We start from the raw sequence: 16,818 nt of genomic DNA on the forward strand, positions 1-16,818 counted from the left end.
AGCTGAACTGACCTTCCTTGGTTGCCTAAGGTCGCCCAGCTAACCAGGGGTGGAGCTGAGAGGGAAATCGAGGACCCAGGACAAAGAGCCCACTCCCTCTCCTGTGGCACCACGCCACCGCCCAGAACACTTTCCATCTGTGCTGCTGTGACATCAGCCTTTCCACCACGTGCGCGAGCCTGTCAAGTTTCTGTCTTCGTAGTTTGTAAAGCTCACATGCTGAGGGCCTTAGTGACATAGGATCTTCGTGTGGGATTGACATTCTGAAGGACACCACAGGGGCCTGAGGTCAAGCGTGTGGGGTCATTGGCTTTGAGGACAACAGTCTCTAAGAAAAGCGGGTGTATGCGCAAAGAGACCAAGCGCTGGGCTTGTGCTAGGCCCCTGGATGTCTTCTCGTCAGAGAATCTGGGTGTTGCAGACCAATAGGAACAAGCTGGGAGACGGGAGTTCCATTTTGTAAGCAGATGATCTTGAGAGCCCCAGGAGAGAAGGGTGGCGAGACGCGCCGTGTCGCACACAGAAGGGACGGAGGGGGAGAGCTGGCCTCGAACAGGAGGCACTGGCCCAGAACGGGAGGCACTTCTGCTCAGTTAATAGTTTTCTTTTTTACTTAAATTTATAGACTTTCATAGCAGTTTCAGATTTATAGAAAAATTGAACAGAAAGTAGAGGAGTTCCTATATCCCCTGCTTCCCCCTACATTTTCCCTATTATTCACAAAAACATGTTTGCTGAGCTCCGGCTCTGCGTCCGGCACTCGCCGCGTGGTCTGGAAGGGAGGTATTTTCATGCACTTTTTGCATTCACAGAGGCTGAGGAGGAGCCTTAGGAAGGTGAGAGGTTGAAAGTTGCACAGTAACTGGAAGAGGCGACCTTGACCTCGGGTCTGCCCCACACTTGGCAGCGTGCCAAAGGCCTAGTGTGCTGATTTTGATTATTCATGTGTGTCACAGTCGCCAACAAAGTGTTTACCCCAAAGCTCCTTGGTAGCGTGCTGTTTAACCAGCGCCTTAAGGGTTAAAAGAGAACCTACAGGGGTTTTTTTGTTGTGTGTGTTTTTTTTTTTTGAGGCAAATTATCAGTCATTTTTCCTGTTATTAGAAAGCTCTCATGCCTAGAAACTTCTGTATTGTCTTAGTTGGAAACATTTCTCCTACTGGGTCTTTTAAATGCTCTTTGAACCCACAGAGAAAATGTTCAAGAAACCAGCCAATTCAGGGGAAAGTCAGCCAAATTCGTTTTGTGCCTAGGTTTATAATATATGTTTGAGGGGAAAAGAGAGAGACAGGGCCTCAGTCCCAGAGGGATGGGTGTTTTTTGAAGCATTATGGTTCATTGTTTTCTGGAATTGTGTATTAGGAAAACATCAACACAGCTTTTTCATCACGATAGAAAATGAAAGAAAGAGAGATTGAATAGGGTCTCCGGGACCCAGAGCTTGCAGCAGCACGAGCCTCGCGTGCAGAGCGGGAGGGCGGCACCGTGCTGGGGCCGTCCCGGCTCCCAGGCACCGGCTCGGCACACGGGCGCAGCTGGGCCTGGCGGGGTCAGGCTCGTGTCGCTGGCAAACTCTGCACCGGGGTTCCACGGAGGCTGGATTCCCCTCCCCACCTCACTACCCATAGAGACGTCTCTGGGGCTGGGGCTGGGTTCTGGCCAGAGGGCTGTGGCAGGTGCCCAGGCTGTGGAAACTGAGCCAGTACTGAGAGTCCTAGAGGCTGGAGGCTTGCAGTGAACTGAGACCTGAGAGGCCGCAGGTGGAAGTGGGTCAGGACTCCTTGGTGGGAGGCGGCCGTGGTTCCTGGCCCACTACTATCTCCTGTGACTTTTTTTGTGGCAGATATGTGATGGGCTGTTGGTTTGGGCTGTCTTAAAGGCAGAGAGTAGGGTCCAACATAGCATATTACAGAAACAAAATGTTTAGGGACCAAAGATTATTCATTCATGTGTTCATTCATCATTCAGCAAACGTCCAGTGCTCTCTGTGGCCTAGAACCTGTGACTGGTCCCGAGCATACAAAAATAAACAAGTTGAGGTTGGAGCAGCTCACAGCTAGCAAAGGACATCAGTGGGAAAAGCCACCAAAAACCTACCCTACGGCCCATCAGGAGATCTGAGGGCAGTCAGGGGGTTCATCTCTTCTTGAAGCATGTGGGGTTGGAGAGGAGCTGTGACTGTCACTGACGCAAAAGACATCGAGCCAGAGAGCCCGGAAGGCGCCGGCCGGCCGTGTGAAGCCCCATGCGGGCTCCTCTGCCGACACCGATCAGATTCTGTCAACAGAAGCCGTGTCAAGGAGAGGCATAAGCCACAGCCTTTATCACGGTCTCCAACTTCCAGCTAATATTTGCCCAGCTTGGGGCCATGAAATATCAAACAGCTTCAAAATGAGTACAAGATTCTCTGTGGCTTTGCACTAAGAGCCTTCTGAAAAGGTCTTTGTGGGAGATAATCTGCAAGTAAATGACAGAGACTGGTTTGTAAAATAATAACCAGGCCTTGTTTTACACTTTGAGAGTATTTCTTTTGGAGGGTGTGATCTGTGCTCGTCTGTTTTCTCCAGAGACACCCTGCTTTGGGCACAGCACTGTCACCCGGAGCTGGTGCCCGAGAAGCTGAGCCTCGTTCTTACCCCTGCACGGCTCCAGGTGGCCAAGTGGCACCTGCGGCTCCCCAGTAGGGCACATGGAGATCGCTAGAATATTTACTTTAAAAGCAACTTGTAATAGTCACACACAAGACACAAATCATAAAGAAAAGATTATGAGATTTCCACATAAATATTAAAGTTATTATAGATCAGAACTTTAATATTTTGCTTTATAGATCATTTTGCTTATAAAATCATAAGCAAAAATAGGTTAAACAAAAATGAGGAAAATGACCACAAAACATACCAGACATAAGGGTGCAGGCATTGATATTTTAGGACCTTTGCAACAAAACAAGAAAGTATCTAACACCTTAGTGGAAAAGAATGCAGTGAGCAAGCCAGTTATAAAAGAAGAAATCCAAACAGCAAAGAAACATGAAAGAACTGTTTAATCTCATTAATAAAAGTAACAGAATCATTAATTCTTATTAGACTGGTAAAGCTTAAGACAAATATTCAAACCCAGTGTCATTTCTGCCTCAACCATAGGTAGAAGGTGGCCTTGACTTGGGACCTGGGTGGCCGTCAGGGTATGTGGGCCACTGCCCAGACGGCCCTGCCCATCGGCTAGCTTGAGTCCCTGCCCTCCAGTGCGGAGGTGTAAGGTTTGCCAACTGCATTGTTTTGTTCTTTGCAGTTCTCACTCTGCCCGGCCGCCATGAATTCAAGTGAATTCCGACGGAGAGGGAAGGAGATGGTGGATTACGTGGCTAACTACATGGACGGCATCGAGAGTCGCCAGGTCTACCCTGATGTGGAGCCTGGCTACCTGCGGCCCCTCATCCCCGCCGCCGCCCCCCAGGAGCCAGACACGTTTGAGGACATCATTAAGGACATTGAGAAGATAATCATGCCGGGGGTATGTGTGTGTTTGAGGGCGGAGCACAGCAGGGCTGGGCACTGGGCCGGTCACATGCATTTCTCGAGGAATGCTCACTGCAGCCAGGTTGCAGAGAAACTTGTGTCACAGGTGAGGCAACCGTGGGCCACCTTAGGTCATACAGCTGGTTAACGATGGAGCCAGGATTCCCACCCCGACCAGGAGGACTCCAAGGGTGGCGAGTGCTCTTCCCCCTGAGGTTCCCGGAGGCCCAGCCCCTGCCCCAAGACACCGTTACATAGAGTGCATCATCATCGTCAGGTTGGAGGAAATCAGCCCCTGCTGGCTGGTTTCAAATGAGTTAGTTGCTCCGAATAAAGCATACTCCTCCCATCCTTGTGCTTAGCAAGGGTAAATCTCGAGTATGGGAGAAACGCTTTATTTATTTGATTTGAGAGGGGGCAGTGTGGTGTTCCTTCTCCCCAGTGGCTGACACTGAGACCACCCTCTTTCTCTGAAGCCAGTGAGTCACAGCTCAGCACAGGTGCACAGAGGGGCCCAGCACAAACAGGACCTGGCACCATCCCTGATCCTCACTCAGAGGGACTCCACTTTGGCTCTATGCTTCCGCAGTGAGATTTTCTCTCATAAGGAGTTCACCTAGAAGCCTGTTCCTTAATGTGTCTCTGTGGAGTCTGGCCTGGCCGTTCCAGCTTCCGGACCAGGCGCCCAAGAAGGTGGTCACATCTGCCATTCGATGCAGCCACATCAGCCTTGGCTGACAATGCGCAAGTCCACTCAGCCTGGCTGGATCGGCCGGTCACCTCACTGTCCTGTGCTTCGTTGGTGGCAAGGACGATGAAAATGGGTGCTGACAATCAGAGGAGGGGGATCTGGGGCCATCAAGACCCCCTGCCTCATTTTAAGGCAGGTCGCTGAGGCCTTGAGCAGGCAACTGGTCAGCCCAGGTGACAGGTCACTGACCCCCGGCGGTGTTCCAGTTCCTCAGCGGCAGAGTGCCTCTCTCATCACACGGCGCACGTCTCATCTTCCCGGGGGATTTTCACTTGGCATTTGTGGTTTGAGTGGAGAGAAGGATTCCTGTTCTTGCCTAGAAGCTGTGCAAATACACTAAGCTGTTCAGCATAGAATCCTCCGTAGGGAGGTGTGGTTAAATGTCAGGTGGGGAGTGTGGGAGGCGGGGACATTTGAAGTTCCCTGCTCCATTATATGGTGGTATTGGCTGCGCAGAGCTGAGCAGGGAGGCCCAGGCTCTGGGGCAGCGTCCCTTGGTGCCCGCTGAGAGACTGCAGGAAAAGCAGGCAGGCGTGCGTGTGTGCCCGTGTGCAGAGCAGTGCAGGACGCCCGTCACCAGTGTCGCGGGGAAAGAGCAGTGCAGAGTGAAGGGAAGGAGTATGTCCCAGTGCCCGGTCGCTCTTGTCCTCTCCCAGGGGCAGGGGGGAGGGGCTGAAGGGAAAGCCGCGCCCAGGGCCACACTCCAGGCCTGCGCACTTCGCCTTGTGGCCCCTTCCGTCCTAGGAATATGGAGACTTTACCAGTGCATTGGCGGAAAGAGGAGTCCATTAACGTTGCAGATTTTTTTTTTTTTACTTGAAAGTTCACTTTTTCCTTCTGATTTTAGAAGAAATCCACATTTCCCAACCGCTAAGAGTCCCTCGGGCCCTGAGCCTGCACCGCTTCTCTGCTCTGGCGTCCCCACCAGGCCCCACCCCAGCACGGCCTCTCCCACCCCCACCCTGGCGCCTGGGGGCCGCTCCAGCTGCGTCCTGGACAAGAGAGGCTTAGTAACTAGTGTTATCCAGAGAGCACTGTTTGCATATTTGCCCAGACTGTGAAACAGCAACGTCTCAGCTCAGGCTGCCGTACCAAAGTACACAGACGGGCGCCTTCAACAACAGACACTGATTTCCCACGGTTCTGGAGCGCTGAAGTCCGAGCTCCAGCTGTTGGGCTCAGGTGAGGCCCCTCCTGGTTCACAGACAGCAGACTACTAGCTGCCACCGCGTGTAGCGCAGAGAGAGCTGGCTCCGGTCTCCTCGTGCTGGGGCGCTGATCCCACCAGGGGCCTCCACCTTCGTGACATACTCACTGCCCAGGGACACGACCTCCTAGTACCATTGCTTTGGGGGTTAGGATTGCAGCATATGAACTGGGGGGACAAAAACTTTCAGTCTGTAGCAGCCGGGGATGTCGGAACATACCCACAGCCACAGGGGCTGTGAGGTAGGCCTGGGATTCTGCATGTCAGAGCTGGAAGACACACGGCAGCACACGTGGCCATTCTACCCAAGGGGACGATGGAGCCCTGAGAGGCGAGGGCAGTTGCCCGAGTAACCCAGCAAATCCAAGCTCCTAACGCAGAGATCGGGTCAGGGGCAGCACTTTCACTGATGAGAGCTCCTAGCAAAAACTTGAAACACGGCGCTGTTTTTAGAAACTTCATTTGTTTTGGCAAATGATGATTTGCCTCTTAATTTTAGGAGCATAATTTCCTTCTGAGCCAGCAAATATATTCCAGTATTTTAAAAAAGACATCTGTCTAAAGTAGGCACTGTAGGGTGATGTGTAAACGCTACAAAGCAAAGGGAGGAAGGTGCCAGGTGGCTGACATTGGGGAGCTGCACTGACCCCCACTGGGGTCTGGACGCAGCCAGTGGGCTGGGCCCTACGGCAGCTGCGTCCCCACCCTCGTGGGCCCGGCTGCCCTCACTCTCGAGTAACTGCTCCGTCCTCCCGCACAGGTGACCCACTGGCACAGCCCCTACTTCTTCGCCTACTTCCCCACGGCCAGCTCGTACCCGGCCATGCTCGCTGACATGCTGTGCGGGGCCATCGGCTGCATCGGCTTCTCCTGGGTGAGTCTGCGGGTGCTCTGCGGCCCGGCCCGCCCCGACAGCGGGGGGTCGAGGGAGGCCCCTTCATGGGCGTGGCACCTGTACACACAGGAGCTGAACAGAGAAATGTCTCAACAACTCAAAGCCAGTTCTTCACAGCAGTGTGTTAGGAGCACTTGGTGTGAGTTAAAATCTCAGTCTGGGGCCCCTGGTTTTCTGCAGCCGGAGCCTGGGAATCTGTGTTTCCTCCCAGAGGCCAGACAATTTCTATATACTCTGAAGCTTGAGAAACCCTACAGCCCCCGTCTCGTTCCATCTGTTCCCCGCCAGGCCTGCCGCCGCGGGACAGGCCCCTCCAGGCACAGCAGACGTGCTGAGTGCTCAGAGCAGGAGAGTCTAGAAATGGGCCCACCTCCTGCCCCCACGCCAGCAGTCCTGCCCTCTCCGGGGTAAAATGCCTAGAAAGGCCCCTGCTCAGAATGACAGCCGGCCAGCTCTGCCCACGGCTGTCTCCTCCAGGCACAGCGCGATGGGACGGCTTTGTCCTCCCCAAATGCAGAGAGCTGGGAGTCAGAGCCAGCCTATGGGCAGGGGCCCAGGGCTGCCCACACCTGGGGAGTTCTTCAAAGGCCTGGGTGTGTCTCCAGCCTGCTGGGTCCAGCCAACACCACCCTATCTATGCCCTGGCACCGGGTAGACCCATGGTGTTGGGCTGTGCTGCACGAGGCCCTGAGGTGACAAAGGAGACATTGGTTGTTAATCCACAGCACTGAGCAGCGAGTCTAGCTGAGACCACCCTGCCTTACCTGCCTGGCACTGGCCTCTGTAGGCTGGGGCGTGGGGAGTGGCTCGGGGAGCAGGCGTCACAGGTCCCCCAGGCAGGGTGAAGAGGCCATCCCTGCTCTTGCCAGTGTCTGCGCACTTCCCTGCCGGGTGCGCAGGCTTTCTGTCTCCACCAGGCAGAGCTGGCCCGGGCACGGCCAGCGTGGCCTGGGTTGAGCACACCTTCTCCTAAGGGGCATCTTCTTTCATTGGATATCATAGTGGATTTCATTTAGTTCGGCTGGTCTAGACCCATTCTGTCCCTGCAGGGTGGCTTGGCCTTAGTATCCAATTGTGTCTGCTCATTCTAGGACAGTCTGACTGCTCCTGGGCTTTGGAGGGGGGACCTTAGTGTCTCTCAGGCTGCGTTGCCTGGCACTGTGGTTCCTAACAGGACACAGGTTCCCAGTAGAGCTAGGCTTAGCTGGGACGGGCAGGGGCCAGCAAGAGGGCTCCGGGAGAGAGAAAGCACTCCTCTCACTCTTGCCAGCAACGCGTCACGACACGGGTGTACACATAGGCACAAGAGCACCTCGGAGCAAAAGCAGGCTCCTTATGTGGAGACTTATATGAAAGTGGAGGCTCGATCCATCTTTGGATGGGGCCCAAGGCCAGCTGCCACCTTCTGTGTGTGGAGAGGGGAGCGTCCATAGAGCAAAGCCATCGGGCGCTGTTGCAACGAGATCGATGTCTTCTCCAAGGGCACCCAGAGGGTGAAAGCTGCCCCACACCCACTTCTTTGACTCGGCATAGTGCCTCTCCCATTCACCCATGACTGTAGAGGAGAGTGCACCTGTGGGCTTTCTAGATCCTTCTAGAAATAGGGGAACAAGCCCGCAGTGCCTGTGTAGCAAGGGACAGTGAAGTAAGCTTTATTACATTCTTCTTGCAAGAGTCTTGTCAAGGAACATGCAACTGAAACTTGTTTCAGGCATTTGAACTGCATCTGAGATTGGGTGATTTTTTTTTTTTTTGATACAGAGTCTCGCTTGTTGACCAGGCTAGAGTGAGTGCCGTGGCGTCAGCCTAGCTCACAGCAACCTCAAACTCCTGGGCTCAAGGAATCCTTCTGCCTCAGCCTCCTGAGTAGCTGGGACTACAGGCATGCGCCACTATGCCCGGCTAATTTTCTATATATATTAGTTGGCCAATTAATTTCTTTCTATTTATAGTAGAGACGGGGTCTTGCTCTTGCTCAGGCTGGTTTCGAACTCCTGACCTCGAGCAATCCACCCGCCTCAGCCTCCCAGAGTGCTAGGACTACAGGCGTGAGCCACCGCGCCCGGCTGATTGGGTGATTTTAATTCGGGGTTCAGGGGAAGGTTAAACCTTCCTGCTGCTCCCCCACTTCTGCAACGTGCAGCCCTTGGTTACTCCCTGCCTCCCCTGCAGGCGGCGAGCCCGGCTTGCACGGAGCTGGAGACGGTGATGATGGACTGGCTGGGGAAGATGCTGGAGCTGCCGGAGGCGTTTCTGGCTGGGGACGCGGGAGAAGGGGGCGGCGTGATCCAGGTGAGGTGCGGCGAGGAGGGCGCTGTCCCGACGTGCGGGCTCCACACAGGGCCGAGGTCCTTGGGGTTTCTCCCTGAGAATAAACAGAACGAGCTCTTAGGACACCCTGGACCTGGCACTGCGGGATGGAGATTCAGGTGGCAGAGCTGTGTCTCCCTCGCCGCCAGCAGAGCGCCCCCCCCATTCCGAGGGACATGGCCGTGGCTCTCGCACAGCTCAGCACTGACACTTGCGCTGGGTCCCTGCTGCCAGCCACTGTGCTCACGCTCTCTCCGGGCCTCAGCTCATTGACTTCTCACAGTGGCACTACGAATTAGGGGATGTTTTAATGCCCCTTTTTTTTTTTTTTTTTTGAGACAGAGTCTCGCTTTGTTGCCCAGGCTAGAGTGAGTGCCATGGCGTCAGCCTAGCTCATAGCAACCTCAAACTCCTGGCTCAAGCAATCCTCCTGCCTCAGCCTCCCGAGTAGCTGGGACTACAGGCATTCGCCACCATGCCCGGCTAATTTTTTGTATATATATTAGTTGGCCAATTAATTTCTTTCTATTTTATAGTAGAGACGGGGTCTCGCTCTTGCTCAGGCTGGTTTCGAACTCCTGACCTCGAGCAATCCGCCCACCTCGGCCTCCCAGAGATTAATGCCCCTTTTTACAGGTGAGGAAACTGAGGTAACTTGCCCGTTGGCTCCGTATCTGCGAAGCTCAGAGACTGGGATTTCCCCGCCACAGGGTCCTGTCCTCAGCATGGGTGGCAGTTGTGACCATGCTTCAGAGGACAGCAGTGCCACTTGTCCATGAGCCCACAGTTTACCTGAAGATGCTGTTTTTTCTATGCACGGATTCAGTTCATCCTCCTCATTTTACATGTTCCTGCTGCCAGAGCTTCCACCAGGGAGTGACACAGACACAGGTGACAGTTGTGATGGAATTTCTATTCCACGGGGCTTGCAGGATGAATGTCATGGGGTGACTTGGGCTAGGTGCATTTTCTCTCTTATTTCCCAGCATGAAGATGAACTACATTGAACCCACCACCCTCCCTTACCTCGTTCTGCTCACGTCAAGTACATGACACAAGGGGGGGAAAGCACTGCTAACGTCGGGAGGAAGAGAGTTCCTTCCCAGCAGTGTCTTCCCCAAGGCCCTGAGAAGCGGCGAAGGCCACTCAGCAGGGGACACTGGGGCTCAGCCTGGAGAGCGGGTCGTGTGGGAGCAGGAGCCTGCCACTGCGCGCCCGCAGCCACCCAGCGAGACCAGGGCTGCTAACCGCCCGCGTCCCCATTCTCTCCTGCTGCGGTAACAAATGCTAGTGGCTTACCACACAAAAATGTATCATCTCACAGTTCTGTAGGGCAGAAGTCTGACCCGGGTCTTACTGGGCTGAAACCTACGTTGACACCTTGGAAGCTCCAGGGCAGAATCTGTTTACTTGCCGCTTGCTGCTTCTAGAAGCCTCTGGAATTCCTTGGCCCATGGCCCCCCCCTTCATTTGCAAAGCCAGCTGTGTTCCATCCCTCAGACCTTTCTACGTGGTCATGCCTCCCTCTGACCACAGACCCAAAAGTGGGTCTCTATTTTTAACCACTTTGGTACGAGCGTCACCTGTAGTCGACAGCCACTGATGAACGTGCACAGCGACTTTAGCCGACAGCCGTATGACTTTTCTAATTTTTCATTGATCAAAATAAAATTGTGAACATTTAAAAATACCGTAATGAAAACATATATGTATATGTTACCTATTATGATTGACGTTACAAGTAAAGCTGCCTGTAAAGTAAAACAAGCTTTCAGTGCTTTCAAGCTTCCCTCATCACACACGAGCAAACCGGACTCGCCGTCCATGCACAGCACACACTACCGTGCGGCCTGTGAGTGCCGGCTGTGGGCGAGGTCGTGCGGCCGGTGAGGGCCGTACTGAAGTGGTTAAGGACCCAAGTGCTGGGACTATGGTCCACCCAGACAATCCAAGATAATCTCCCCAAGTCACGGTTAATTTAATCACACCAGCAACGTCACTTTCTCCCCGTAAGGTAGCAGGCACACGGGGATGCATTATTCTGCTACCACAGCCAGGGTGTGTCAGGGTCATGGAGGGAGCTCGTTGACAATGTTGATTTCTTCAGAAATTAGAATTCAACAGGTCTTGGGTGGACTCAGGAATGTGAACTCTTCTAATTCATTCTGATGCCTTCTCTGTGACCAGCAGGCACGGGCAGGCTCAGAGCCGTCCCCTCTGCACATGTCCCTCTCAACCTCTGGTTGTCTTACTTTCTGTCATGCGGAAGTGGTTCTGAGAGGGGCTGACGGAAGTAAACAGTAGCTATGTTGTGAGCAAAGCTCATGGTGTGAGGCTGTGTACTGGACTTAAACATGGCGGCAACGGTGGCCCTGCAAACGCAGCACACTTCTCCCCAGGGCGGTCTTCCGTTCGTTGGTGGAGCCTCCTTGGCCAAGACCACAGCCCAGAGAGGACGTCACAGGTACTCTTCTGGCTCCGCGAGGGGCCAACACCCAGCCTGCGGCACTTCCGCTTGGTGAAGGCCCGGAGACCTTGGCAAAGGCCGGGTGGATCTTTCTAGTGGATGAGGAAATGGAGGCCCAGAAAGGTAGTACAGGAGCAAAAACTAATTAAAAACAAGGCTAGTACGAAAGAAAACTAGAGCTATGAGTGTTAGGCCAGCTCATCCCTGACAGTTTGCTTGGGTTAGTGTCCAGAGGTGTGCACGCTAACTGAGGTAATTTATCTTTTCAATGAAGACAACCCCATTTTTGAGAGTCAGTGGAAATCCTAGCAATTGGTTGGGAATAATCCTGGCAGCTCTCAGCCTGGGTCTGCACAGTCTCCCTGGGGGCCGATCCACTCCCTGCGGGACAAAAGCAGGCAAAAGGTCTGCCTTTGCAGCCAGCAGCTCGCCCTTCCCAGCTGACAAGGCTGACTGTTGGTAATTAGCAAGGCCCCAAAGAGCACCAGGGCCTGGTGACAGCCGAGAGCGGCCGTATTGATCCCTCAGAGCCGTAATCACAGCTGCGGGGCATCAGAGGCGGCGTTTGAGTCAAAGGGCAGATCGTCACTGTGAGCCTGGACAAAATGTGATCTGTGGGCACGGTCTCCTAATTGAGGCTGAGGCTCTTGCAGAAGAAAAACCAATTTCTCAGTGTGTGTGGTGACACTTGACAAACCAGAAGACGAGAGGACGTTTGTGCTCGAAGCATCTGCAGCCTGGGCATCAGATCTCGCCGGCGCTCCCTCTGCCTCTTGCACGGGCTTGCCATGGCAACCTGTGCTGCTGTCACCAAAGCCACAGCCAGCTCTGGACGCTTCCCTCGGCGAAGATCTGCTCAGCAAAGGGCGGCAAGGTCCCTCTGCCGCCACGCTTGGGTGTGCTCTGGTGCTCCGTGCTGCGGCTCTGCGGTTCTGGATGCTCTGCTGACAACGTGCTTCCTTGCACTTGTTTATTTTTAAACACTTTTTGTTGACTTAAGAAGGGGAATTCTCTCTCAGAAAAAGGACGGAGCCCATAGGAAAACCCATAATGCACAGGCATGGCTATCCAAAGCCTTCATTGGAATATGGTTTAGAGAACGCACATTTGCATTCCGGGGGTTCAAGCAGAGGGTAGAGTTTAGACAGGGAAGCTGCAGTCGCACCTGAGTGCGGGTGGGAACGGGCTGTGCCTTTCAGTGGGCTTTTCAGGTCACATTTCCAGTGAGAATGGATGGACTCATGCTAATAAAATGTGTGTGGGGTGGGGGCCAGGAAACAAGCCACGTGGGAGGGATGGTGGGTGCATGGAAGGAGGACGGAAGCCCGTGCGCCCGCGGGGAGCTGGGCTCCTGGGCTAGCGGGTTACCTTTGCCAGCCAAGTTTCTGTAACCTGGGCAGACCATGTCTAAAACCATTGCTCATGAAAATACGGCCTGAGGGAAATGATGTGTCTAAGTTAGATGCTGAATTTTTGTATTAGAGCTACAGAGACACACATAAATGTACTAGCCTTTAAATATCAACTGTCTCCCCAAGGATGAGTTGGCTCAAAATAATAAGTAAAAGTAGTGGAATGGTAAAGTCAAAATGGGAAATTGGGATCAATGAAGAGAGGATAAAATGTTAATGAGAGTAGTTAGCATTTCTGTTTAATTATTATATTATATATTTCCCTGTAAAACTCTATAATCTTATAAACCTCTCTCATAGTCAACAAAAAGCTATCTTCTTATACTTGTCCTTTTGAATGTTAATACTGGTCCGTTGATGGGTTTCCTCTAGGATTTGCTTAGGAGGGAAAACGTTCACAGATGTGGGTGGCCCATGACACCCTGGAAGGGCAGGGCGGCTCTCTCCTGGCCATGCCCCGTGCCAGCTGCTGATGTGGGACAGGGCATTTAACCTCTTTGACCATCAGTTTCCCCACCTGAACATGAGAAAATACAAAAAATGGGATTATTTTGCAAATTAAATGGCACAGCATTGCAGGCACTGAATCTTTTACCGCCCCACCCCAACCTCAGAGGAGTGAACTTTGAATAGTTCTTTACGACTCTGCTAAAATAAATTGTTGACATTAGTTTGCTAGGAGGATTAAACAGCAGAAATTTGTCTTCTCACAGTTCTAGAAGCTAGAAGTCCAAGGTCAAGTGTCAGCAGGGTTGGTTTTTCCTCACACCTCCCTCCTCGGCTTGCAGGTAGCCACCTTTTCCCTACGGCCTCACGGTCTCCCCTGCATGCATTCACAGGTCTCAGGTCTAAATTTCCCTTCTTATCAGGATACCCACCATTTTACCTTACTGCTTTAGAGAGCCTATCTCCAAATACGGTCACATTCTGAGGTCCTAGGGGTTGGGGCTTCAACATATCAATTTTAGGGTACACAATTCAGCCTATATCATTAAGGATTAAGAGAAATCCTCCAAGGCATTTCTGAGTCTCAAGGAAAATGCACCCTCATTTTATAAACAAATTCAAACCGCTCTGTCCAAGTGTTTATGAACAGAACATGCAGTTGAGCTTGGACTCCGATGCCCTGGGCCAGTCTTCTCTGATGGAGATATGAGAGTCCTCCTGGGCCAGGCAGTGGCAAGTCCATGATTGCAAGTCTGCTCTCTCAATACCTACCGTGCACCAAGTACTCAGCAATGTTCGCTGTCACCATTGCATAAACTAGACCCAACAATGTCAAACTGACACTAAGAGCTGATGTGGTAGTCTCAGGTATTCACAAGTGTTAGTTTTCCCCTGTGCAAAGGAGAGTGAACTTTATCATTTCAGATTTGTCTTTTAAGAAAAATATGGACACAACATAATGTGTATTTCAACAGTGTAGATACTGATTCCTTTGCTATATTTGAGTGTTCATTTGGATTTTTCTCTTGGATTTAGGGAAGTGCCAGTGAAGCCACCCTGGTCGCCCTGCTGGCTGCTCGAACCAAAGTGACCCGCCGGCTGCAGGCGGCCTCCCCAGAGCTGACACCAGCTGCCATCATGGAGAAGCTGGTGGCCTACGCATCGGATCAGGTGAGGGCGTTAGGGGACCTGGCCCCAAGTCCCAGCAAGACTTCAAGATCTGAATGTGTTGTTTTATGTCAAATCCAAAGAAGACAAAACCACATGACATCTTTTGAAATCCAAGAACAGTTCTTTAGGTATAGCTAAGCTAGAGTCCTGCGCCGAGAGGAAGGGGTGGATCCCGGTTGGGAACTAGATAGATCAAAGTGGAAAGAAAGTAAACATGTGGAAAGCTCACCAAGACCGGCTCCACTTCCACTCCTACCAGCGTGGACCTGCCTTGTGTTCATCTGCAATTTAAGTTCTCTGATCTCAGCCCCTTGCAGAGTTGAGCAAGGGACAGTGGTTCAGGGATGGGAACAGAGTTGCAGGCTTCGAGGTGGCAGCTTTTGTGAGACAAGACCTTAAAGAAGCCCTGAGAGAGGATGGATCTGCTGTGCAGGGGTGGTGCCTCATCACCGGTTTTTCTCCAGACACTATCTACTGAGCTTGGCCACCAAGCTGCCCAGGGCCCCCCAGGGAGTGGCAGGGCCCAAATTTGAGCCTGGGATCTCTGAGTCCACCTCCAGGTGTATTTTCCAGAGTCTCACCTGCTCTTGAGTTCAAACAAATGAATGGAAAACTTCACTGATACTGACCCACCCCTTTACCCTTATAGTGTCTGATTCATTAAATTTAAAAGCAAGATTTCATATGAATAGAAACAACTCCAGGAAAAAAGCAGTCTTCATGAGGTGCAGGGAGAAGGGGGAGATGAACAGTTCTGCCACTGGTGTGGGAGAGGCTCCCTGTGTGGGGAGCGTGGCTGCTCTCTATGGGTCCAGGGCCCAGCAGCAGCTGTGCGAGCACAGCCGCACCCCTGCACAGCGCACGGACCTAACCACTGCTTCCTTTCCAGGCACACTCCTCTGTGGAGAGAGCCGGATTAATTGGTGGAGTGAAGTTAAAAGCCATCCCTTCAGACGGCAACTTTGCCATGCGTGCTTCTGCCCTGCAGGAGGCCATGGAGAGAGACAAGGCGGCTGGCCTCATTCCATTCTTTGTAAGTTCAACAGCACTTGTTGCGTATGGTGCCAAGGGGGTCTCTGGGCCCTGCCTGGGCCTGGGATAGGGCCCTAGGGTGCCAGAGCCACCTTGCAGGCTGCCATGAGAGTTGTAAGCCAGGTGGTATTTATGTTGTCTCCTTGAGGAAGGCTGGAGAAAGACTCCATTTATTGTTCATTCTACATCTTTAATCTCAGAAAGGAGTAGCCAGAACACCTGTCTGGTGGGTTCTGCTAAGCCCAGGAATCTAGCTTCTGCTTCCTGTTAAAAGGGACACTATGGGATCATCCCTTGACAGCTCTTTGTGACATGGTAAATGCCCTAAGTAATGAGAAATTATGATGAGTGAACTGAATTAAAGATAAAAACCAGTAGGCCTTGCTGCCTAGGTCGAGTGTTCTCAGCAGACAGTAGCATGTATCACTTGTGACAGGTGTGTTGCAAGCAAGCAGTGACTGCTTACAGGTAAAATATCTAATGAGCCAGATAGCATGTTGGCTCTCTTGTGTACAGATACGCATTTTAGAGTAGGGAAGAAATAATTGTCGTAGGGATTGTCATAACTCTGACATGGCCCTAGCAGTATGCCGTGCTTGGGACTGATTCCTTGTGTGTGATGGCAATTAAAATGTAATCATGGCATTACCCCATGGTAGTTGACCTGGGTACCCCTGAGAGTCACCTGGGGAGCTTTTAAAAATATATTCATGCCAGGCCTAGTTCCTGATTTATTTTGCAAGAATCTCTGGGAATGGAGCCAGGCATCAGAAACATTTTGTAGCAATTGCAAGATTCTTGTATGCAGCCAGGATTGAGGGACATGCTGGGATGGACACTCCAGTGTCTGGGTTTTCCTTAGTGGCTAGAGCAATCTAGATTGGATAGACTTTTTATGGGCCACATATTAAAACAACTACAACTTTTTATTTAAGAATTAATCTTTGAGAAAAGCTTTTTTCCTCTATTTTTTTTGTCAGTTTAATTAACTGCCATCTAATGAATAGCTAACATGTGACTGGAGAAGTCATGGTATAGGGTTTTACATAAAATTTTATCCTGATCTGAAGGGTTCCCAGGAGTCAGAGCTAACAAATGATTGTCACGTAGAAGGGTGGATGCTCAGAGGTAGCTCATAGAGTGAGGTGACGGCGGAGTCATTCTGAAGGATGAGCCAAGAGCCTGCCAGTGGATCAAGGTGCACCTGCCACGTCACCTGGAGCATCTTTCTCAGTCCTCCTCCTCTGCTGCATCTTTCTCCCTTGCAAGTTTCGCCATCTGCCACACCTGTCTGTCTGTCTGTTTGCTGCCCTTCTGCCTAGAGGATGCTCGTGCACGGAGGGCCTGTGTTAATCATTGCTTTAGCCCCAGCTCCGCACAGAGTACCAGGTGCTCAGCAGAAGCTCCTTAAATATTTGTCAAATAAATAAAGATTTGGAAGGAACATAATTCTAGGTGGAAAGATTACCCTTAACATTTCCACACACAATTTCAGTATAATTTGAAAGGATTCTATTTAAATTAGTTAAATTTCTTTGAACCTATAGTGTCAATGTATAGACTTTCCTAGTCTTGGGAAAAAATAAATCTAATCAAATCAAAACAC

At 51.8% G+C, this 16,818-nt stretch overlaps 1 protein-coding gene across 2 annotated transcripts in view; it reads left to right on the forward strand.

Moving 5' to 3' along the window:
- DDC (dopa decarboxylase) overlaps nt 1-16,818 on the forward strand; it is an 80,063-nt gene that overhangs the window by 12,918 nt on the left and 50,327 nt on the right. For both annotated transcript variants that reach the window (XM_012736014.2, XM_076006250.1), the window contains exons 2-6: nt 3,295-3,516; nt 6,240-6,353; nt 8,547-8,666; nt 14,046-14,180; nt 15,070-15,213. In XM_012736014.2, the coding sequence (XP_012591468.1) occupies nt 3,316-3,516; nt 6,240-6,353; nt 8,547-8,666; nt 14,046-14,180; nt 15,070-15,213 (714 nt within the window). In that variant the 5' untranslated portion in view covers nt 3,295-3,315. The remainder of the gene's footprint in view (nt 1-3,294; nt 3,517-6,239; nt 6,354-8,546; nt 8,667-14,045; nt 14,181-15,069; nt 15,214-16,818) is intronic.

Source organism: Microcebus murinus, chromosome 9 (assembly GCF_040939455.1).
Source record: "Microcebus murinus isolate Inina chromosome 9, M.murinus_Inina_mat1.0, whole genome shotgun sequence".
Taxonomy (NCBI): Eukaryota; Metazoa; Chordata; class Mammalia; order Primates; family Cheirogaleidae; genus Microcebus; species Microcebus murinus.